The sequence below is a fragment of the Dryobates pubescens genome, chromosome 2, assembly GCF_014839835.1.
Source record: "Dryobates pubescens isolate bDryPub1 chromosome 2, bDryPub1.pri, whole genome shotgun sequence".
In the NCBI taxonomy this organism is placed as follows: domain Eukaryota; kingdom Metazoa; phylum Chordata; class Aves; order Piciformes; family Picidae; genus Dryobates; species Dryobates pubescens.
Genome location: NC_071613.1, coordinates 6,661,622 through 6,684,955, shown reverse-complemented (window position 1 = coordinate 6,684,955; position 23,334 = coordinate 6,661,622). Strand labels below are relative to the sequence as shown.

Sequence of the window (23,334 nt, the reverse complement as noted above, 5' to 3'; positions counted from 1 at the left end):
TTTTGTTGTTTGCTGGGTTTTTTTCCCTTTTTATTCTTTTTTTGTTGTTTTTTTGTTTTTTTTACAACATGAACTGTTGTCTTGAGGTTTGATCTATAAAGAGATTTACCTTACAAATCCATTCCACGGGTACTTACAACACACGATGGTAAAAGAATTGTACACCTGCTTCTCCACCAGCTGCACCAGGGGGAGATTTACTGTAGGAAAAGAAAAGAAAGAACCAAAAAACACCCCCCCCATAGCTCCCAACACCCACCCACCCCCCCCCCCCAAAAAAAAAAATAGACCCTCAAAAAAAATAAACCAAACCCCCTCACTGACATTTTGGCACAGGAAGAACCTGACATCAAAGCAGTCCCAAGTCAGGATCCCCAAAAGTCTCTTCTTCAACTGTCAGTGCAATGAGTTAATTTTTTTTGTTGTTCTATTTCTGGTTGTTGGTTTTGTGGGTTGTTTTTTTTGCTCAGTTCCTTGGGTTGTGGTCGGTTGGGGATTTTTTTCCTCCCACTGTTGTTAAACTTCTGTTTGAAAGTCACCTTCTTGCACGTCTAAAGGCAAGTTCAGACACTTCTCCCACTCTGCTGGTCTGAGTTCTAAAGCGTCTTTTGCCTCTGTGTCCAACACGTTTATCGTTGTGTAATGCTGGTAGTCGCCCGGGCTTTTGAAAGTGTCCCATGGAGCCTTGCTCGAGGCTGAGTTCTCCTGGAGGCCAAAGAAAGAAGAATTAAAACACCAAGGATGAAATAATAATAATCACAATGCTAACCTGGCTGCCCTTTGTAAGGCTGGTCGGGGATGTTTTCGATCAGGTTTGTAGGAGTGGGTTGAGGTGGGAAGGAACCTTAAAAGACCATCAACTTCCAAACCCCTTCTCAAAAATCATCCAGTTCCAACCCCCCTTCTTAAAAATCATCTAATTACAAACTTCCTGCCTTACAAATCATCTAGTTCCAACCCTCCTGCTTTAAAAATCATCTGGTTCCAACCCCCTTTCTCAAAACCCAACTAGTTCCAACCTTCCAGCCTTAAAAATCATCTAATTCCAATCTCCCACCTTAAAATCATCTGGTTCCAACCTTCCAGCCTTAAAAACCATCTAATTCCAACCCTCCTGCCTTAAAAATCATCTGGTTCCAACCCCCTTTCTCAAAAACCACCTCGTTCCAACCCTCCTGCCTTAAAAATCATCTGGTTCCAACCCCCTTTCTCAAAAACCACCTCGTTCCAACCCTCCTGCCTTAAAAATCATTTGCTTCCAATCACCTGTCTTGAAGGTCATCTAGTTTCAACCCCTCATCCAGTTCCAGCCCCTTTGCCTGAAAAATCACCTACTTCCAAACCCCTTCCTTAAAAACTCATCTAGTTCCAACCCCATTGCCTTAACTACCATCTAGTTCCAACCCCCTCTTGCCATGGCTGGGGACATCTCCTAGCCCAGGCTGCTCAGAGCTCCATCCAACCTGGTCAGAACTCCTCCAGTGTGCTGGGGCATCCACAGCTTCTCTGGAAGACTTGCTCCAGTGTCCCACCACCCTCATCGTGAGACGTATCTTCTGTATGTCCAATGCAAACCTACTCTCGGTTTACAAACCACTGGCCCTTGTCCTGTAAGCTGTCTCTCTGTCTTCTAAGCCTGGAGCCTTCTCTTCTCCAGGCTGCACAATCCCAACTCCCAGGAGACACAGAAGCCAGAGAGAAGCTCCATCAGGAAGCACTGCTACAACTCTTCCTTTGTGAACAACCAAATCTTTGGCAGCTGAGCTGCCAGCTGAGCCCTTTCTTTCAGCAGGACCAAGGTATGTGAGGAAGGGCTGAGTGCTCCAGTACCGACGTTTTTGACAGGGCTTGTGTAGAAAAGTGGGAGAAGAGAAGGGAAGGTGATTGAGGAACACTGCCTGAAGGATGGAGTGGTTTGGAACAGAAGTGCCAGCTTGGATTTTAAACTGGGGCAAGGATGTGACAAAACCATGGGAACTCCAGGCCTTGAAAGGGCTGTGAGAGCCACCTTGCTGATGAGCTCATCCATATTGGGATTAAGGGGATGGAAGGTGGTTATTTTCTACTGAATGGTTTCTCTTTTTGGATGCTAAGTTTAGAGAATAAAAGAGGTGCTGGATTAAGCAGTTCAATTGGTGGTTGTTTCTGTAACATGCTGGTTGCATTTCTGCACTCTTTCAGCTGTGGATTTTCTGCCTGATCTCCAACTAGCATTCCTGAGAGGTGCAGGTCTCCTCTGAGTCCTGTGCTATCACCTCCTGAATCGTGTGTAGACTGAGGCACCTGAGATGGGACACCTAAGACAGCTCTAAAATAGCCAGAGGTGCCTAGATGCAGGCAGCTGGATCACTCTCTTGACTCTCTTACAGACAGACCACTCCTCTAGGCAGCCTTTATCAGCAGACCTTTCAAAATCCCAGCCCTGATGCAAGCCAGACTCAAAGACAACCCTTCCACCGAGGCCCTCTTGGAGAGGCTGAACTCATTCCAGCTTTTCTTGGGCAGCTAATCTCAGGCAGGGAGGAGAATTGCAAACTTTGCAAACTTCAGCAAAATTCAGAAGGGGAAGGGAGTGAGGGAGGTGGGGAGGGAGTGAGGGAGGTGGGGAGGGAGTGAGGGAGGTGGGGAGGGAGTGAGGGAGGTGGGGAGGGAGTGAGGGAGGTGGGGAGGGAGTGAGGGAGGTGGGGAGGGAGTGAGGGAGGTGGGGAGGGAGTGAGGGAGGTGGGGAGGGAGTGAGGGAGGTGGGGAGGGAGTGAGGGAGGTGGGGAGGGAGTGAGGGAGGTGGGGAGGGAGTGAGGGAGGAGGGGAGGGAGTGAGGGAGGAGGGGAGGGAGTGAGGGAGGAGGGGAGGGAGTGAGGGAGGAGGGGAGGGAGTGAGGGAGGAGGGGAGGGAGTGAGGGAGGAGGGGAGGGAGTGAGGGAGGAGGGGAGGGAGTGAGGGAGGAGGGGAGGGAGTGAGGGAGGGAGAACCGAAGGCAGGATAAGAGAAATCACTGCTGAAGGTTCTTCAAAGAATCAGAACCAAATCTCTGCTGGGTTAAGATGATGTAAAGGATGGAACTGCACTGGCCCCACAGCTGCTTTACACCTCCTCTGCGTGGCTGAGAGGAGCTCTGCTGAAAAGGTTCTGCACACAATGCTCCTCACTCGGTTCCACTTGATGTGCAACCTTCCCATTATAAAATTAGGCAGAAAAAAAAAATGATTACTAATCATAATATTACTGCTCCCAAATAGGCCACACTAAATTAGCTGCTTTAATTAGGCAGAAGCAACTCTTCCCCCTCCCTCTCCTTATCAGATGCAGCCAGGGTGTTCTGCATGTCTGCATGAGAATCTGTTTGTATAAATTTGAATGATGATGATGATGATGATGATGATGATGACAGAGACCCAGAATCAACTCTGGGTGATTGAATTTTAAGTTTTTTTTCCCCCATGGCAAATATTTATCAACCCTTTTATGGAAGAAGCAAAGCATTCCAGAGCTCTCCCTGTGTGCTTTCTGGGGCTGCCTCACCTACAGGTGAATCCAGCTGCAGTTGTTTGAACTCATTGACTGACCTGGAGAGAGCAAAAGCCCTTCTGGGCAAATCACAGCAGCGAGCTGCTGGCTCTCTGCAAGGTCCTTTAGCCTTGGTGGGAGCAAACCAGACGGGACAGTAAGCTGCTGGCTCTCTGCAAGGTCCTTTAACCTTGGCAGGACCACACCAAATGGGGCAGCGAGCTGCTGGCTCTCTGCAAGGTCCTTTAGCCTTGGTAGGAGCAAACCAGATGGGAAACGTGTTCCTTAAAGATCAATTCCTTGCCGCCCATAATGATGGGAGGGAGGGAGTTGTGGGGTCGTTGGAAAACCTGATGGCTATGGTCACAGTTTAGATTACTGAAATAGGTTTTTTTTCCCCTTAATTTTTCTAATTTTTGAGGCCATCTGAAGGTAGCACAGGGTGAGGTCTTCTCAGGTAACACACTGAATTCAAAGGACTCTTGTTTAGTGAATGAGTTGGGGTCTGGGTGTAAAACCTGATGACTCTCTTCACAGATTAGCTTATTGAAAATACATTTTTAAACCCAAATTTCTCTGATGTCTGAGGCCATCTAAAGGTAGCACAGGGTGAGGTCTTCTCAGCTAACCCACTCAGCTGTGGTTTAGGCTCCCTTGCCTTTCAGACACCCCAGGAGGAACACTTACCATGCTGCCCGACTTGGGGACATCCCGAAACCTGTCCAGCGTCTGAAATTTCTGATTTAACTCTTGAAACAACTCCATGTGCCTCTTTCTTGTGTGCATGACCTTCTGCAAAATGGAACAGAATTGCTTACATTTAGAACTGAAGCTGGGCTTTGGGGCTTGCGGGGTTTTGGTTGGGCTTGGGGTTTGGTTTTGGTTTGGCTTTCTTTGGTTATTTTTTTCTTTTAGAGAAGAATTCTTTTCCCCCGACATCATAAATTGAATTGGGCAGGGACATCTTTCCCCTAAAGACTCGACCCATGGAAATGAGCTGCACTCAGCCTTCTCTTTACCCTGGTTGATGTTCTTGCTGTGTGCAAGAGGCTGCTTTTACTCCCTATTCACAGAGTGGCTCAGGTTGGAAGGGATCTCTGAGATGATTTACTTCAACCTCCCCACCATGGGCAGGGACATCTCTCAACTAGACTCAGCCTCATCCAGCCTGGCCTTGAACATCCCCAGGCAGGAGGCAGCTGCAGCCTCCCTGGGCAGCCTGTTCCAGAGTCTCAGCACCCTCAGCCTAAAGAGCTTCTTCCTCGGCTCCAGTCTAACCCTGCTCTGCCTCAGCTTCAAACCACTCCCCCTTGTCTTGTCTCTAGACACCCTCATGAGAAGTCCCTCTGCAGCCTTCCTGCAGGGTACCTTCAGGTATTGGAAGGCAGCTCTAAGGTTTTCCCAGAGAGGGGGTTCTCACATTCATAGAGATGCTGAAATGAAGAGGTACTGGCTTCGTGATAGCCTAGAAATACTTTGGAAGTGATGGCAGTTTCTCAGGAGGGTTCACAGATTCACAGAATGGGTTGGGTTGGAAGGGACCTTCAAGATCATCCAGTTCCAACCCCCCTGCCATGGGCAGGGACACCTCCCACCAGCCCAGGTTGCTCAAGGCCTCATCCAGCCAGGCCTTGAACACCTCCAGGGAGGGGACATCCACCACCTCCCTGGGCATCCAGTTTCAGAGTCTCACCATCTTCCCTGTAGGGTGGGCTAGAAATGTTTGGGATGTGATGGCAGGTTGTCAGAAGGATGTTTCTCAGAGGGTCCTTTCCAACCCCTACCAGTCTGTGATTTCTCTTGCACATTAGGAGTATTTCCAGAATTGTTGGAGTTTTTATGTTGTTGGTTTTCTGTTGTTGTTTTTTTTTTTTTTTCCCCCAGCATGGATGTTAATATTTTAGTTTCCATGGGAATGAAAGAGGAATTTGTAATGGCCCCTGCTGGAATAATTTTCACCAGAACACTGAATTCACAAATCTTGGCCTAAAATGGGAAAACCCCCAAAGCTCCTGACTTTAAGAATCACAGAATTGTCAGGGTTGGAAGGGACCTCAAGGATCAGCCAGTTCCAACCCCCCTGCCATGGGCAGGGACACCTCACACTACAGCAGGTTGCTCACAGCCACATCCAGCCTGGCCTTAGAAACCTCCAGGGATGAGGCTTCCACCCCCTCCCTGGGCAACCTGTGCCGGTGTCTCACCATCCTCACGGGGAAGAATTTCTTCCTGACATCCAATCTCAGCCAATTTCTTCCTAGCATCCATCCCCACTTAATGGCAGTTGTGGGGTGAGCAAGGGAAACAATTTGGCAGGAGTTCATAGAATCGTAGAACGGTTTGGGTCGAAAGAGACCCTAAAGAGAACAAGGGAATCAATTTTGCATGAGTTCATAGAATAATGGAACGGTTTGGGTTCGAAGGGACCCTAAAGAGAACAAGGGAATCAATTTTGCAGCAGTTCATAGAATCACAGAATGGGTTGGGTTGGAAGGGACCTTGAAGATTATCCAGTTCCAACCCCCCTACTGTGGGCAGCCCAGAGACACCTCCCACCAGCCCAGGTTGCTCAAGGCCTCACCAAACCTGGCCTTGAACACCTCCGAGGAGGGAGCATCCACAACCTCCCTGGGCAACCTGTTCCAGTGTCTCACCACCCTCACTCTGAAGAATTTCTTCCTAATCTCCAGCCTCAATATGCCCTCTTCCAGCTTCAGCTGGGGAAGAACTCCTCACCAAATGCAATTTAACCAGAGACAGCTGGTCTTGATTTCTGAGAGAACTTTCACTTCAGTGACTTCCCAGGGAATCTGTTAAGCTATTGCCGCTACGGTAGACAGGGAAATGCAGCAAATTTACATAGCATTAAAAAAAAAAAAGTGGAAAGGTTCTGCCTCAAAAATCATTACTGGCAGAAATTAGGAGCCCTGCTGAAGGGAGTGAAAAGGCTTTGCTCTCAAAGCAACTGCAGTTGGAAGCTTTGGAATGGAAGGAATAGAGAGCAGGCTGCTCTCTGGGATTTTATTTCCCCCTCAATTCTGTACCCAAGAACTTGTTAAACAGAAAGCATGAATAATGCAAATGTCTGACTCAGTTGATGACATTATTCCTGAGGAGAAGCAGGTGGGAGGAGAAATGAAACCCCTGGCAGTGGGAAGCCTGCCAGAAAACAACAACAATAACAAAAAAAAGAGAGAAGGCTTTACAGTTGATTCTTAACAGCAGAATGAGCGCTCTGCACATGGATCTAGAGACCTTCTTGGGTTGCTTTGTGCTTTCCTGGCTCCCATTCCATAATTCCTACCCCCTGACACCTGCTGCTTATCAAGAATGAGCTGAACTGAAGGTGCAGTAACTCCAGTTGTCAGCTTTAACTCTTCTTTTCTGGGCTGCTTCTAAATTCCTTGCTAGAGAGGCCCAACTCATCTCCTTTCTAGGACGCAGACTGTTGGGTAACTCCCCCTCTTGTATGAGAAAAGAGCTCACAAAGTATCTGTGGGGGTTGAATCTGGTTTTCTCTGTTAAATGGGCACAGAATCAACCAAAGAGTCATGGAATCATAGAAGCATAGAATCGCAGAATGGTCTGGGTTGGAAGGGACCTCCAAAGCTCATCCAGTCCAAACCTCCTCTGCACTCAGCAGGGACATCCTCCACTAGATCAGGTTGCCCAGAGCCCTGTCCAGCCTCGCCTTGAATATCTCCAGGGATGTGGAAAAAAAGCTCTGACAGCCTGACAAATGCTTGAGGTTTATCAAATTAGAGCTGGAGGTTCACAGAAGGTTCATAGAATCAATAAGGTTGGAAAAGACCTCAAGGATCATCAAGTCCAAGCTGTCACCCAACACCTCATGACTAAACCACGGCACCAAGTGCCACATCCAGTCCCCTCTTGAACACCTCCAGGAATGGGGAGGTCCCTCAGCCTCTCCTCACAGGGCTGTGCTCCAGACCCCTCCCCAGCTTTGTTGCCCTTCTCTGGACACGTTCAAGTGTCTCAATGTCCTTCTTCAACTGAGGAGCCCAGTACTGGACTCAGGACTCAAGGTGTGGCCTAACCAGTGCTGAGCACAGGGCACAATGACCTCCCTGCTCCTGCTGGCCACACTCTTCCTGATGCAGGCCAGGATGTCATTGGCCCTCTTGGCCACCTGGGCACACTGCTGGCTCATCTTCAGCCTACTCTCAACCAGCACCCCAGGTCCCTCTCTGCCTGGCTCCTCTCCAGGCACTCTGATCCCAGCCTGTGGCACGCACTGCCTTGGGTTGCTGTGGCCAATGTGCAGAACCTGGCACTTGGATGTATCCAATCTCACATCTAAGTGCTGGGTTTAAGTTCACTGATTAAGGTCTCGAGCAATATTTTACCAGGGTGACTGTGGCAGCACAAGGACCTGAACAGGATGGAAAAGCAGCTTCTCATGCTGCTCTTTGAAAGTACAACTTCTTAAGGTGCAGCTGGGGATCTACCCATTAAGGTCACATCCCCTCTAGAAGAACTTGCATGATTCACCTGGCTACAGACACACATCAGGAAGGCTGCAGAGGGACTTTTCACGAGGGTGTCTAGCAATAGGACAAAGGGGAATGGTTTGAGCTGAGGGAGAGCAGGGTTAGACTGGAGCTCAGAAAGAAGTTCTTCAGTGTGAGGGTGGTGAGACTCTGGAGCAAGCTAGGCTGCCCAGGGAGGCTGTGGATGCCTCCTCCCTGGGGATGTTCAAGGCAGGTTGGATGAGGCCTTGAGCAACCAAGTCTAGTTGAGAGATGTAGAGTGGCAGGGAGGTTGGGGTAGATGATCTCTAAGGTCCCTTCCAACCTAAGCCATCCTGCAATCTTCTGCTGATGTTTCCTGCAAGGCTCCATGACTCTTGTGTTCCACACCCTAAAGGGTGACTGAACTGATTCCCCTTCCACAGGTCTACTGGCCCTCACAGGTAACATCACCTCTGTGTTTTGCTCTGCTCAGCATGGTGGAGTTCCCCTCCCCTGGAAGTATTTAAGAGTCCTGCACATGCAGGACATAGTTCAGTCAGGGACTCATCAGTGTTAGGCTTATGATTGGACATGATGATCCTGAAGGTCTTTTCCAATCTGGGCAATTCTGTGGCTCTCTCAGAAGAGGATTGAGTGTGGATGGCTGTCAAGATGGAAAAGACCTCCAGAGGTGCTTTCCAACCCCTGCCATCCTATGAAGCTATGAAAGGGCTTCAAACATCACTCTGGAGCCAGCTCCCTCTTCTGTTCCTGACAGGGGCTTAGCTGGACTCAAGTTGAGGCACAAAGAGTGCCACGAAGATTTGTGGTCAGGCTTACAGAACCAGAGAGTCACAGAACTGAATTATGAATTAGGATTAACCTAGGAATTGTAGTAGTAGTAGTAGCAATAATAATAACAACAATATAGTATACTAATATTAACAACAATAATATCAATGTTAATAATAATAGTAATATAATGATAATGATGATAATGATAATAATAATAATACCACCACGAATTTAAAAAACCCTATTAAAAGTAATAAAAATAATGAAACCAATAATAATAATTACTAGCCATGATAAATAAAAATAAATAAAGATTAATAGTAATAGTAAGAATAGTAATTAGGAATCATTAGTAGTAATAAATTAATCATGCTGGTAATAATTGTAAAAATAATAGTAAAATAGTAATAGCAAAATAACAATAACAGTAAAATAATAATAACAACAATAATAATAATTTTAGGATCCAATAAAATAATAATTGAGCTTTCCTCAATAGTAGTAAATCATTCATGCTAGGAATAACATTTATAATAATAGTGAATAATAGTAAAATAATAATAACAACGATAACGATAATTTTAAGATCCAATAAAATAATCATTGAGCTTCCCTCAATAATAAGAAGTTATCCATGCTAGGGATAATATTTATAATAATAGTAAGTAATAGTAAAATAATAATAGCAAAATAACAATAGCAGCAATAATAATTTTAAGATCCAATAAAATAATTGAGCTTCCCTCAATGATCAATTAATCATGCTAGCAATAACAATAATAGTAAATAATAGTAAAGTAGTAACAATAGTAATAGCAATAGCAGCAATAATAATTTTAAGATCCAATAAAATAATAATTGAGCTTCCCTCAATGGTAATAAATTAATCACAGTAGTAATAATATTGTTAATAATAACGGTAAAATAATAATAGTGAATAATAGTAAAATAATAATGACAATAATAACAACAATAATGATAATTTTAAGATCCAATAAAACAATCGAGCTTCTCTCAATAATAACAAACTAATTATACTAGTAATATTATTAACAGTAGTAAAATAATAATAGTAAATAATAGTAAAATAATAACAGTGCATAATGGTAAAATAACAAAATAAAACAGTAAAATAATATAATAAAAGAGTAAGAAATAATAATAATAATAATAATAATAATAATAATAATAATAATAATAATAATAATAATAATAATAATAATAATAATAATAATAATAATGCAATAAAATAACAATTGAGCTTCCCTTGGGGATTTTCTGTATGTCAGAGGCAAAAATTCCCCCTCTCAAATATTGTGTGGAGCAGCTAAGTGAAAAGAGCAGATGGGGGAATGCCTTCCCAGCCCCACAATGGCCACATGCTGTGTTCCCAAGATGTTGTAGGTATCACCAGTTGCCAAATGTAGGCAAGGGAAAGGATTTTTCTTTTTCTCCCTGCAGGCATAGGTTTTTTTTACCTTCACCTTTGTCACCCAGAAATGTCTCCAGGTTAGTAAGGGAATGATTTTAAACTTGTGAGGTTGGGATGTTACGAGGAATAGCTCCGGCAGATGAAACTCTGGCAGCAATGAATGCCCAGGCCAGCGTTACCGGTGGTGAGAGCCTGCTGCTGGCTGCAAAGGAAAGAAGGCACCCTGCTCTTCACTCTTGTGCTGTGTATGCTTGCTCTCCTTCACGGGTGGAACACAAAAACAGCCATAGATGACTCAACTCCTGGAGATCAGGGTAACGAAGCACCTTGTGGAACTATCTGGCACAAACATTATTCCTAGAGGAGATCACAGGAGCGCCTCAAGGAAGGAGAGAGTGGGGTGGGTGTCGGGGGGAATTCAAGACTCTTCAAACTTGGAAATCCAAGTCTCATTCTCTGGAGACTGTCAAAACCTGCCTGGATTTGTTCCTGTGTAACCTGCTCTAAGCCAACGTAGTCTAGATCATAGAATCATAGAATGATTTGGGATGAAAGGGACTTTGAAGATCACCCACTTCCAACCCCCCTGCCATGGGCAGGGACACCTCACACTACAGCAGGTTGCTCACAGCCACATCCAGCTTGGCCTTAAAAACTACCAGGCATGAGGCTTCCACCACCTCCCTGGGCAACCTGTGCCAGTCTCTCACCACCCTCATAGGGAACAACTTCTTCCTGACATCCAATCTGAATCTACCCGTTTCTAGTTTTGCTCCATTCCCCCCAGTCCTACCTGACACCCTAACAAGTCCCTCCCCAGCTTTCTTGTAGCCCCCTTCAGATACTGGAAGGCCACAATTAGGTCTCCCTGGAGCCTCCTCTTCTCCAGACTGAACAGCCCCAACTCTCTCTAGATGGTCTTGTCCAAGCATTTGTTATTTAGCATTTGTTATCCTCAGAGCCACATCCACAGCATTTATTATCTTATTCATGGTTGGACTTGATGATCTGAAAGGTCTTTTCCAACTCAAATGATTCCGTGACTAGGATTTTGCTGTGAACTGTGGAAGGACCTTGTCTCAGAGGATGCCAGCTGGCACTGGTCACAGACAAAGCAGAGTTAACCATGTCAGTGCTAAGGCCAATCACTCCAGCCCAGCCTCACTCCAGCTGCTTCGAGGTATCCGAATGGCATGCTTTTGGCCATGCAGCACTCTCTCAATGGCATCTAAATGGCATCCTTTTGGCCACACAGCACTCTCTCAATGGTATCTGAATGGCATCTAAATGGCATCCTTTTGGCCACACAGCACTATCCCAATGGTATCTGAATGGCATCCTTTTGGCCACACAGCAGTATCTCAGTGGTATCTGAATGGCATCCTTTTGGCCACACAGCAGTATCTCAATGGTATCTGAATGGCATCCTTTTGGCCACACAGCACTCTCTCAATTCCCTCCAGCAGGATGCTTTGCAGGGTGAAGGCATCTGGGTGGCTGTTGGGACGTTTCATGGCTTTTGATAGTTTGCTTTACCTCAGAGAGGCAGCCACACCGTGTGCAAGAGCACAAAGCCCACGGGTTTGATCAGAGGAAGCCTAAAGCAGGAAGGTGAGCTGGGGTTAGTCAGCAGTACTAAACCACAGCAGCAGCTGGTACGGTGTGGTTGCTACTCCCCCTTCCACAGCAGTCACTTCCCAGTGGAAGCGTGTCCAAAGGAAAATGACGGAGGGAGCTATGCTGGACAGTCTCATCCCTACTCAGTGGCATTTGTTACCCTCAGAACCACATTCCCTTTTCACAAATCTATTTTTTCCCTCTGTCTTATAATCATACTTCAAACAATAGCAGGCCATGGAGCAGCAATGATGCGAGCAAGGCGTGGAGAAGGTGTCAGCATCCTCAAAAAACTAAGGGACTCAACAGGAATTAGGTGCCGGGAGGCTTGATTCTTGAGACCTGAACGTGCAGCCCACTGGCAGTGTTTCTTTAGTGCTGGATTAAGCTCTCCTGAGTGACAGGATGAATGTTTTACTCTCAGGAGGTTCCTACCTTTCAATAAAGAACAGTGACATTCAGAATTCTTTTTCTAAAACTCTTGTTCCTGTGGCTTGAATTGCATTTCAGAATGGTTTGCTGAGCAGAGTTTTCCTGCTGATTCATGGCTTTTTGTCTTCTTCTTCCCCTCTATGCATTCCTCCTAAGGCATATTTAAAGGTGATCTGTGGATTGCGTTTCCCTGAAACTTACTGGCCTGCCTCTCCGCCTGGTGCGTTATTTGAGATGTTCCGTGATGGCACAAGGTAGCTATAGTCTCTGGGGGCAAATGCCACAAGAGATCAAAGCACGATGGTAAACCACCAAGAAACCATGGTCAGACAGGTCAGGTCAGCGCTGCAGGGAAAGCAGCTCCCAAAGCAAAGCCTTCTCTCATTGCAAGGCTTCCAGGAGCGCTGCTGTGGCTGCATCGGGCTGCTTCTGCCTCTTTCTTTTCTCGGGGCTACAATGTGAAATCTGGAAGGCAGTGTGCTGTGCTCACAGCCCGAACAATACCAACAACTGCTTTTGTTTTCCCTGCCCATGCAAACAGACACAGCGATTTAAGGCTGATCTATGCTGGTCACTGGGTGTTAAAGTAAGTTCCATGCAAATATTCCAATTGCTCAGCCTCTCTGGAGACACAGAATCATTTCCATCAGACCATTAATATGCAAAAAAAAACCCCCAAACCAAAAACAACCCAACCCCAAGCCATAAATGTTTAAGGTCCTCTGAAGAACCAAACGCTGTATTGCTTCTATTAGAGAGTAGGGGGGAAAAAAACCCTCAAATGACCCCAACTCTAAAAGACTTAATGGCACTGACTGAGAGAGAACAAAATGTTCAGTAACACAGCCAAATCTCTTCCCTTAGGGGGAGTCCAAGTCTGACATTGTGGATATTCAACCCAAAAAAACCTGACATGACCTTGATTTACATGTATCTATATATCTTACATGTGATCCATAAGCTTTGCCACTTCATTGGGCAAAGTGTGACACCTTCACAGTCACTGCTTGGATGTATGCCAGTAAATTAGTATTGGAGGAATAAAAAGACGTAGAGCAAAGCACAGGATCCCACAGAATGTTAAGGGTTGGAAGGGACCTCTGGAGGTCTATTTAACCAATGCTGGCAAATAAACTGCTTAAAATGTGACCTATGTTGATAGGTGGAATCACAGGATGCTAGGGGTTGGAAGGGGCCTCTGGGGATTATCTAGTCCAACCCCCTCTTCAAATTCAGGCTCACCTAGAGCAGGTAAAGGAACAAACAGAGCTGAGTAAGTAAGGATTTCACTACTGAAATGTCTTAAAAAAACCCTCAACTTGTTTGAGTGAAGTGGAATCAAACTTCATTTTCCTGCTATCATGTTGCTTAAGCTACTCCTGACCTCACCTGGGGTCCTAAATCTTTACATTCTTTGAAAGTAACACCCAGTGGTTTACCTTTCCTATAGACAGTTAAGATACACTATATTAAAGCTGTTCAGAATCACTCTGTAACAGGCTCACAGGAGGTTAGGGGTTGGAAGGGACCTCTGGAGATCTTCCAGTCCAACCCCCCTGCCAGAGCAGGACCACAGAATCCAGCACAGGTCACACAGGAACACAACCAGACAGGGCTTGAAAGTCTCCAGAGAAGGAGACTCCACAACCTCTCTGAGGAGCCCAATAATACAGAATCAAACTCAATCTATTGCCTACAATTCAGACTCACTACCTGGGGTTTTTCTGTGTGGAGAGCAAGGAAATCTAACTGGCAGCAAGGAGAGTTTGTCTCCTCACACTTTCTTCGTTCAGCCCTGTGGGGTTTTATAATCAGCAGCTCTGTGACCCTTGCAGTAAAGAAGTTCTTCCTCACGCTGAGAGAAGCCTGAGAGATGTTGAGAGATGACTGAGAGACTGCAACCACGGGGCCTACAGAGGGGGAGGACTGGGGGTTGTCACACTGTTCCAATAGCTAGCCAGCAAACCAACCGAAAGGAAAAACAACAACAACAAAACCCAAAACCAAACCTAAATGAAAATGAAGAGGCAGAGAATTAAAAAACAACAAAAAAAAAAAGAAGAAAGAAAACAAAAACTGAATCCATGATGGTTAACTTTTCTTTTGCAATATGAATGTTTAGAAACAAGTTGCACCAAAGTAGTCGGAAAGGAATTGCTCATCGTGCTCTCGACAGCGCCAATTGGCCAACCCTACGGCATCTGCTGAGGCAGAAAGGCTACCAGGCTGTTAAAGTGAACACTTTACCTTGGTTTTTGGTTTTGTTTTGGTTTTGGTTTGTTTCTTTAAGGAAAAAAAAAAAAGACCCACCAAAAAAAAAAAATCAACAAACAATCAGGAAGAATTGAGTAAAACTTACTTCAAAGTCAAGGTCCGAATAACGTGATTTTCTTCTCTATTAAGCAGTGAACAGAAAGAAAATAAGGAAGGGGGAGGGGGAAAAAAAAAAAAAAAGAGGTTGTATTAACCAAATCATCTTCATATCTAAATCACAATTCTTGTTTTTCCTATCAGATAAAGGCTAAGTGATTTAATTTCTTTGGCTGTTGTTCAGTTCGACCTGAATGATTTAAGCTCGGTGCATAGAGGTTCATTGTCAGCCCAAGGTCAGCTTAAGTTCCTCTGGAAATCAGGCAGCAGGCTGCATCCTGTGCATGTCACTTGCATGCAGCTGGATCTACTGGTAGCCATCCAATCAGGTTTATTCCTGTGGCATTTGCAAACTATCATCATATTGATCCTGTTTGTTATTTACTTTTTAACACAGCCCTCTATAAATACCCAGGATTTAGAACTCTTTTTTTTTTGTAGGTATCCAGACATTGCTTCTTCCCTACATTCAGGGCTTACATTGGTACAACTCCATTGGGGTTTGGATGGCATAAAAATGATAAATTATCAGATAAATGCTGAGTTTTTGGGTTCTTTTGTTCAGTTTGACCTGGATGATTTAGGCTCAATGCATGACTGTTTGCATACAGGTTCATTATTGGCCCAAGGTCAGCTTAAGTTCCTCTGGAAATCAGGCAGCAGGCTGCATCCTGTGCATGTCACTTGCATGCAGCTGGACCTGTTGGTAGCTAGCCAATCGGGATTAATTTCTGTGGCACTTGCAAACTGTCATCTTATTGATCCTATTTGTTATTTCCTTTTTAACTACAGCCCTCTATAAATATCCAGGATTTAGAACTCTTTTTTATAGGTATCCAGACATTGCTTCTTCCCTACATTCAGGGCTGACATCGGTACAACTCCATTGGGGTTTGGACGGCATAAAAATGATCACCTCTCAGAGAAATGCTAAGTTTTTGGGTTCTTTGGTTGTTTGATCTGGATGATTTAAGCTCAATGCATGACTTTCTGCATACAGGTTCATTATCGGCCCAAGGTCATCTTAAGCTCCTCTGGAAATCAAGCAGCAGGCTGCATCCTGTGCATGTCACTTGCATGCAGCTGGATCTGTTGGTAGCTAGCCAATCAGGTTTATTCCTGTGGCACTTGCAAATTGTCATCAAATTGATCCTGTTTGTTATTTCCTTTTGAACACAGCCCTCTGTAAATATCCAGGATTTAGATTTCTTTTATTTTCTTTTTTTTTGTTTGTTTCCAATAGGTATCCAGAATTTGCTTCTTCCCTACGTTCAGGGCTTACATTGGTACAACTCCATTGGGGTTTGGATGGCAGAAAAAGATGATAACCAAACCAAGCCAAAGCCAGCTACACTTCCCACAGCTTCAGCTTGTTTGTTTGCCATGACAAGCTGGATGGAGAAAGCGATGGGGGTTTTGTTTTTTGTACGCTCATGGCAAATCTGATCCAAAGCATCTGAGAGAAGGCAGGAATGATTTACTGGTTGGATACCATGCAGCAGAAATGTGATTTGCTCAGACACACCACAGATCGTTTAGCAGGGAATATATTTTGGGCATACTGTAAAAGAAAGCGATTTGAAAAGGCGAATCAGAAGCAGAAAGAAGCAGAGATATTGTAAAGAAGAGATTTAAAAGATCTTCTTCTTTCTCTTTATCCTAGAGTTGGAAATTCAGATGGTTTGCAATAGAGATGTGGAAACCGAGGAGCTGTGGGGGGGAGTGGGGGGAATGGGAAATAAAAGAGGGTAAAGAACATGGGAATGGAAAGAAAAGATTCTTTCTCCTTTGGGAAAGAGGAATTAAAGGAAAGGAAAAGTACCCCAGGAAAATGAAAAAACAAAAGGCTTGCTGCTAGAACTTGTCCCCCATTCTCGTGGTAGGTTACAATGACTTTCAGTCATGGTGAATGAACCTTCCCAGACTGCACCTCGTTTCTGCAGTGAGATCCAACCCAAACCCACTGAATCCAGATGAAGATTGCTCCTGACTTCAGTTAGGCTTTGATTTTGATTTGCTTCAACAAACTCGCAAGGTTTTGGGGAGGCTGCTTCTGCTTCCTTGCAATCGAAAGGAATGATTTGACAAGTTGTAGGAAGCAGAGAATGTTTGGGCTCTTGAGGCCTTGATTGTACCACTTGGTGACATGTTGTCTGGTTTTGGAGTAAAATGTTGATGCTTCAATCCACAACAATATTAGGAAGATCACTGCAGCACTGTCAACACACTGTGATGCTTAAAGAGCTGGAAGGCAGCACGGAGGAACCCTCTCTCTAATACAATTAAACCAACCCACACTGACAAGCTTTGGAGAAGCTCTCTTTAATCAGCAAAGCCTGATTGAACCTAGCACATTTCCAAGAGAGCCTTTAAAACTCAAGTCAACAATTCTGCAAAAATAATGGTGGTGAAAATGTGGAAATAACAAAGGCCTTGGAGGTAAGAAATATCTAAGGATATTAAGCCCTGGAAAAGTGAAGGCTCTGGGGAGACCTAATAGTAGCCTGCCAGTACCTGAAGGGGGCTACAAGAAGGCTGCACAGAGACTGTTTACAAAGGCCTGCAGTGACAGGACGGGGGACAATGGTTTGAAATGAGAGCAGAACTTATTTAGATTGGATGTTAGGAACAAGTTCTGCACCATGAGTACAGAATACAGACTTAACCAGGTTGGAAAAGACCTTCGAGATCATCGAGTCCAACCTATCACCCAACACCATCTAATCAGCTAAACCATGGCACCAAGTTCCTCATCCAGTCTCTTCCTAAACACATCCAGGGATGGTGACTCCACCACCTCCCTGGGCAGCACACTCCAATGGCCAGTCTCTCTTTCTGGGAAGAATTTCTTCCTAACATCCAGCCTGAACCTCCCCTGGCACAGCTTGAGACTGTGTCCTCTCCTGTCACGGATTGCCTGGGAGAAGAGACCGAGCCCCACCTGGCTACAACCTCCCTTCAGGGAGTTGTAGACAGCAATAAAGTCTCCCCTGAGCCTCCTCTTCTCCAGGCTGTGGTGGAACACTGCAACAGGTTGCCTGGGAAAGCAGTTGGGGTCTCATCCCTCGAGATATTCAAGGTGATATTCAGGGCTCTGGGCAACCTGATCAAGTGGAAGATGTCCCTGCTGACTGCACAGGGGTTGGAATGGATGTGCTGTGGAAGTTCCTTCCAACCCAGACCCTTTTATGATTCTGTTCAAAATTGTTAAAGCAGCTTTGTTTTCTTATTCAGACTAAGAGGACCAAGGTACCAGTGTCCCATTGACACAGACCTTCAGCATTCCACAGTGAATCAGCACCTGAAGCAATCTCTGTATTTTTTGGATGAGGAATAATCTGGGGTTTTTTAGGTGCAATTGGAGCACAGCAACCACCACAAAGGCTCAGTGGTCACAAAAGAAGAAATGCAGTGGTGCAAAAGTTTGCAGGAATGGCTTTGATGACTGCATGGAAAAAGCTATTTTTAAGCTACAAATCAGTAATGAACCTGGTATCAATGAATCATCTCAGAACCCTAAGTGGAAAAAAAAAGGGGAAGTTTAAGGGAAGAAATGTATAGTTCTCTAGATACTATGATTCATAAGACTGCAGTATTTGTATTTTGCCTTAGTTCTGCTTGACCACAGTAAAAAATCTTCCTGGCATTATGTTTTGCACTCAGACTGCTCTATCACTGTTCAGAGATGCATAGATTCATAAAATGGCTTGGGTGGAAAGGATCTCAAAGATGTACTTGCAACACACCTGCCACAGGCAGGGACACCTCACACTACAGCAGGTTGCTCACAGCCACCTCCAGCCTGGCCTTCAAAACCTCCAGGCATGAGGCTTCCACCACCTCCCTGGGCAACCTGTGCCAGTGTCTCACCACTCTCATGGGGAAGAACTTCTTCCTAACATCCAATCTGATGTCCAATCTAGTTTTGTTCCATCCCCCCAGTCCTACCATTCCCTGACACTCAAAAGTCCCTCCCCAGCTTTCTTGGAGCCCCCTTCAGATACTGGAAGGGCACAATTAGGTCTCCTGGGAGCCTTCTCCTCTCCAGACTGAACAACCCCAACTCCTTCAGTCTGTCCTCATAGCATAGCAGCTCCAGCCCTCTGCTCATCCTCGTGGCCCTTCTCTGGACACCTTCCAGCACCTCCAGATCCTTCCTGTAACAGAGGTTCCAGAACTGGACACAGTGCTCCAGGTGGCGTCTCACCAGAGCAGACTAGTGGGGGAGACTCACCTCACTTTAAAGAATATCTTCCTAATCTCCAGTCTAAATCTGCCCCCCTCAAGCTTCATTCCATTCCTCCTCATCCTATCACTCCAAACCCTTGTAAAAAGTCCCTCCCCAGTTTTCCTGTAGCCCCCTTCAGGTACTGGAAATCTGCTCTAAGGTCTCCCTGGAGCCTTCTCTTCTCCAGGCTGAACTTTCCCTTGCAAGAAGCTTACTCTGTTGAGGTTGCTAACCCTTTTAAACGTTACTCTATTAGCCTAATCATGTTTTATAATGACTCCTAATTTCCATACCCAAAATGTGCTGAGGTGTTGAATTCCACCATCTCAACCTGCACAGCATGACAACGACAACCCTGTTGTTTCTCCCTCTGCTATTTCCTGCGGTGCTCCTGGTTTGTAGATGGCAGGAAAACATGCAGAATTGTTCCCTCTCCACTCGTCAGTCATTTGTTTGTTTTGTTTTGTTCTGTTTTTCAAGCTGAAGCTAAATGCTGGAGACCTGCAAAGGTAACTAATAAAGGGATTGCCTAACAAGTTGTAGGCAGATGCAATTATTTAGCGTCGGGGAGTTAGCTGGGAGAATACTGAATAAAGCTGAGGTCTGTGGGGGAGGAGTGAACTGCACTGCATACACAATTACAAATACTACAAGTGGGGGAAACAAAAAAGAAGGTCAAGCTTTTGTTTGAGCAGGCAGGGATGTGACTAGCCCTTGCTGAGCAGCTACAAAGAGCTGCATCTGTGCCCTGAAGTGATAGAAGCCAAACCATGCCTGTAAACTGGGGAGATTTCAGATGAGAGAGCAGCAAAAAGCACTTTTAAAGAGTCACTACCACTGGATAAAGGGGAGAGGATCAAAGAGTGATGATGCAGCTTGTTTACACATTGATTCTGGAAGAAGCAGTGTTCTGAGGAGCACTGGGAGATGCTGATCAAGAAAGATGTTCTGAGGAGCACTGATAGGATGCTGATAAACAAAGCTGGTCTGAGAAAAACCTGAATTCAGAAAATATAGGGGGAAAAAACCACCATATCCAAGACATTTCAGAGATGTTGCCAGGAAGTTTATGTAGGTATGAAATCATCTGCTAAGGGAAGTGATAGAAGCCCTTCACTCTGCTCTTGAAAGTGAAGTTTCACTATGTATTAGAGAAACGTCCTCTAGAAAATGTTCTTGCATTGATAGAAGAGATGACCTGGCAAGAGTTCTTCTATCCCTAATTTCTCTAACTCCTGGCAAGAGTTTTTCCATTTCTGGTTTCTCTAACTCTGATAGAAGAGATGACCTGGCAAGAGTTTTAGTCCATCTTTGATTTCTACAACTCTTTGATGGAATAGATGACCTGGCAATTTTTTTCCACCTCTGATTTCTACAGCTCTTTGATAGAAGAGATGACCTGACAAGATATTTTCCATCTGGATTTCTACAAGTCTTTGGTAGGAGAGATGACCTGGCAAGAGTTTTTCCATCTCTGATTTCTCTAACTCTTTGATGGAAGAGATGACCTGACAAGGCTTTTCCCATCTCTGATTTCTACAACTCTTTGACAGATAAAATGACCTGACAAGATTTGTTTTTCCACCTCTGATTTCTACAACTTTCATACAAGAGATGACCTGGCAAAATATTTTCCATCTGGATTTCTCTAACTCTTTGATAGAAGAGATGACCTGACACAATTTTCCCACCTCTGATTTCTACATCCCTTTGGTAGAAAAGATGACCTGACAATGTTTTCCTCTCCCCCCACCCCCCCATCTCTGATTTCTACAGCTTTTTGATGGAAGAGATGACCTGGCAAGATATTTTCCATTGGTTTTCTACAACTCTTTGCTAGAGGAGATGACCTTGCAAGGCTTTTTCCATCTCTGTTTTCTACAAATCTTTGCTAGAAAAGATGAGCTGATAAGATTTCCCCCCACCACCACCTCTGTTTCCTACAACTCTCTGACACAAAAGATGACCCAGCAAGGATTTTTCCGGCTCTGAGTATTACAACTCTTTGACAGAAGAGATGACCTGACTAAAGTTTTCCATCTGACTTCTTCAGCTCTTTGAGGGAAGAGAGAACCTGGCAAGATATTTTCCATCTGGATTTCTACAACTCTTTGACAGATGAGATAACCTGACAAGATGTCCTTTTCCACCTCTGATTTCTACAGGTCTTTCATAGAAGAGATGACCTGGCAAGATATTTTCCATCTGGATTGCTACAGCTCTTTGATAGAAGAGATGACCTGACAACATTTTCCCATCTCTGATTTCTCTAACTCTTTGCTAGAAGAGAAAAACCTGACAAGGCTTTTCCCACCTCTGATTTCTACAACTCTTTGACAGATAAGATATCCTGACAAGATTTTCTTCCCACCTCTGATTTCTACAGCTCTTTGATAGAAGAGATGACCTGGCAAGATATTTTCGATCTCTGTTTTCTCCAGCTCAGAGATGGAAAAATTCTTGCTGGGTCAGCTTTTCTGTCAGAGTATTACAACTCTTTGACAGAAGAGATGCCCTGACAAAACTTTTCCATCTGGACTTCTTCAGCTCTTTGAGGGAAGAGAGAACCTGGATAAGATCTTTCCTTTTTTCAGTCTCTGATTTCTCTCAATCTTTGAAAGAAGCAATGACCTGGCAAGGTTTTCCCATCTGTTTTCTACAACTCTTTGCTAGAAGAGATGACCTGACAAGGCTTTCCCCATCTCTGATTTCTACAACTCTTTGACAGGTAAGATAACCTGACAAGATTTTCTTCCCACCTCTGATTTCTACAACTTTCATAGAAGAGATGACCTGGCAAGATATTTTCCATCTGGATTTCTACAACTCTCTGATAGAAGAGATGACCTGACAAGGCTTTTTGCATCTCTGATTTCTACAACTCTTTGACAGATAAAATAACCTGACAAGATTTTTTTCCCCATCTCTGTTTTCTACAACTCTGACAGATAAGATAACCTGGCAAGATTTTTTTCCATTTCTGATTTCTACTGCTCTTTCATAGACCAGATGACCTGACAAGGCTTTTCCCATCTCTTTTTTTTTTTCCTACAGCTCTTTGCTAGAAGAGAGGACCTGACAACATTTTCCCATCTCTGATTTCTACTGCTCTCTTATAAGACAGATGACCTGGCAGACTATTTCCCATCCTGGATTTCTACAACTCTTTGATAGAAATGATGACCTGACAAAATTTGTCTATCTGTGATCACAAGATCACAGGCTCACAGGATGTTAGGGGGTTGGAAGAGACCTCTGGAGATCTTCCAGTCCACCCACTCTGCCAGAGCGGGACCACAGAATCCAGCACAGTCACTCAGGAACACATCCAGGCAGGGCTGGAAAGCCTCCAGAGAAGGAGACTCCACAACCTCTCTGGGCAGCCTGTGCCAGTGCCCTGTGACCCTTACAGCAAAGTTCCTGTTGAGGTGGAACTTCCTGTGCTGTAATTTATATCCATTGCCTCTTGTCCTACAACTCTTTGACAGATAAGCTGAGAAGGTTTCTTTTTCCCATCTCTGAATTCTACAGCTCTTTGCCAGAAGAGATGACCTGGCAAGACATTTTCCATCTGGATTTCTACAACTCTTTGATAGAAATTATGACCTGACAACACTCTTCTGTCTCTGATCACAGGCTCACAGGGTGTTAGGGCTTGGAAGAGATCACTAAAGATCTTTCAGTCTACCCCCCTCTGCCAGAGCAGGACCATAGAATCCAGCACAGTCACCCAGGAACACATCCAGACAGGGCTTGAAAGCCTCCAAAGGAGAGACTGCAACCAATCTGGGCAGCCTGTTCCAGTGCTCTGGAGCCTCACAATAAAGAAGTGCCTCCTCATGTTGAGGTGGAAACTGCTGTGCTGTACTTTATATCCATTGCCCCTTGTCCTACAACTCTTTGGCAGATAAGACAACCTGAGAAGATGTTTTCCCATCTCTGATTTCTACAGCTCTTTAGACAGGTAAGATAACCTGACAAGGCTTTTTCCACCTCTGTTTTCTACAGCTCTTTGATAGAAGAGAGGACCTGGTCAGCCTTTTTTCCACCTCTGTTTTCTACAGCTCTTTGATAGAAGAGATGACCTGATAAGATTTTTTTTTCCCCTCCCACCTCTATTTCCTACAACTCTTTGATAGAAGAGCTGACCTGACAAGATTTCTCCCCACCCCCACCTCTGGTTTTTACAGCTCTTTGATCTTAATTAATAAAATCAATTCTACAGCCAAAAAAACACCCCAACCACCCTAACCCAACCCAACCTACCCCACCCCCTACTTTTCATGCCAGGAATCAAATTGAAACTCTGGGAGAAGAGGTCTGAAGGAGGAATTGACTTTAAATCAGTTGTGCTCTGTAGTAGGCAGGCCCAGCTCCAGTGTGTAAGACCAGAGCAACTTTAAACTGCCCACTGAGGGCCAAAAATAGAATGCTGAGGGGTAATTTTCACACACCAGCAGGCACTAATCCTCTGGCACCGACAAA

General features: G+C 44.8%; 1 protein-coding gene across 11 annotated transcripts in view; it reads right to left on the bottom strand.

Moving 5' to 3' along the window:
• Nucleotides 1-278: 278 nt before the first annotated feature.
• Nucleotides 279-23,334, bottom strand: part of ADGRB3 (adhesion G protein-coupled receptor B3) — a 570,173-nt gene continuing 547,117 nt past the window's right edge. For 10 of the 11 annotated variants that reach the window (XM_054169593.1, XM_054169581.1, XM_054169605.1 and 7 more), the window contains 3 exons: nucleotides 14,611-14,646; nucleotides 4,191-4,295; nucleotides 279-705 (listed from right to left, as the gene is read on the bottom strand). In XM_054169593.1, the coding sequence (XP_054025568.1) occupies nucleotides 517-705; nucleotides 4,191-4,295; nucleotides 14,611-14,646 (330 nt within the window). In that variant the 3' untranslated portion in view covers nucleotides 279-516. The remainder of the gene's footprint in view (nucleotides 706-4,190; nucleotides 4,296-14,610; nucleotides 14,647-23,334) is intronic. The other variant, XM_054169638.1, reaches the window with a different exon arrangement.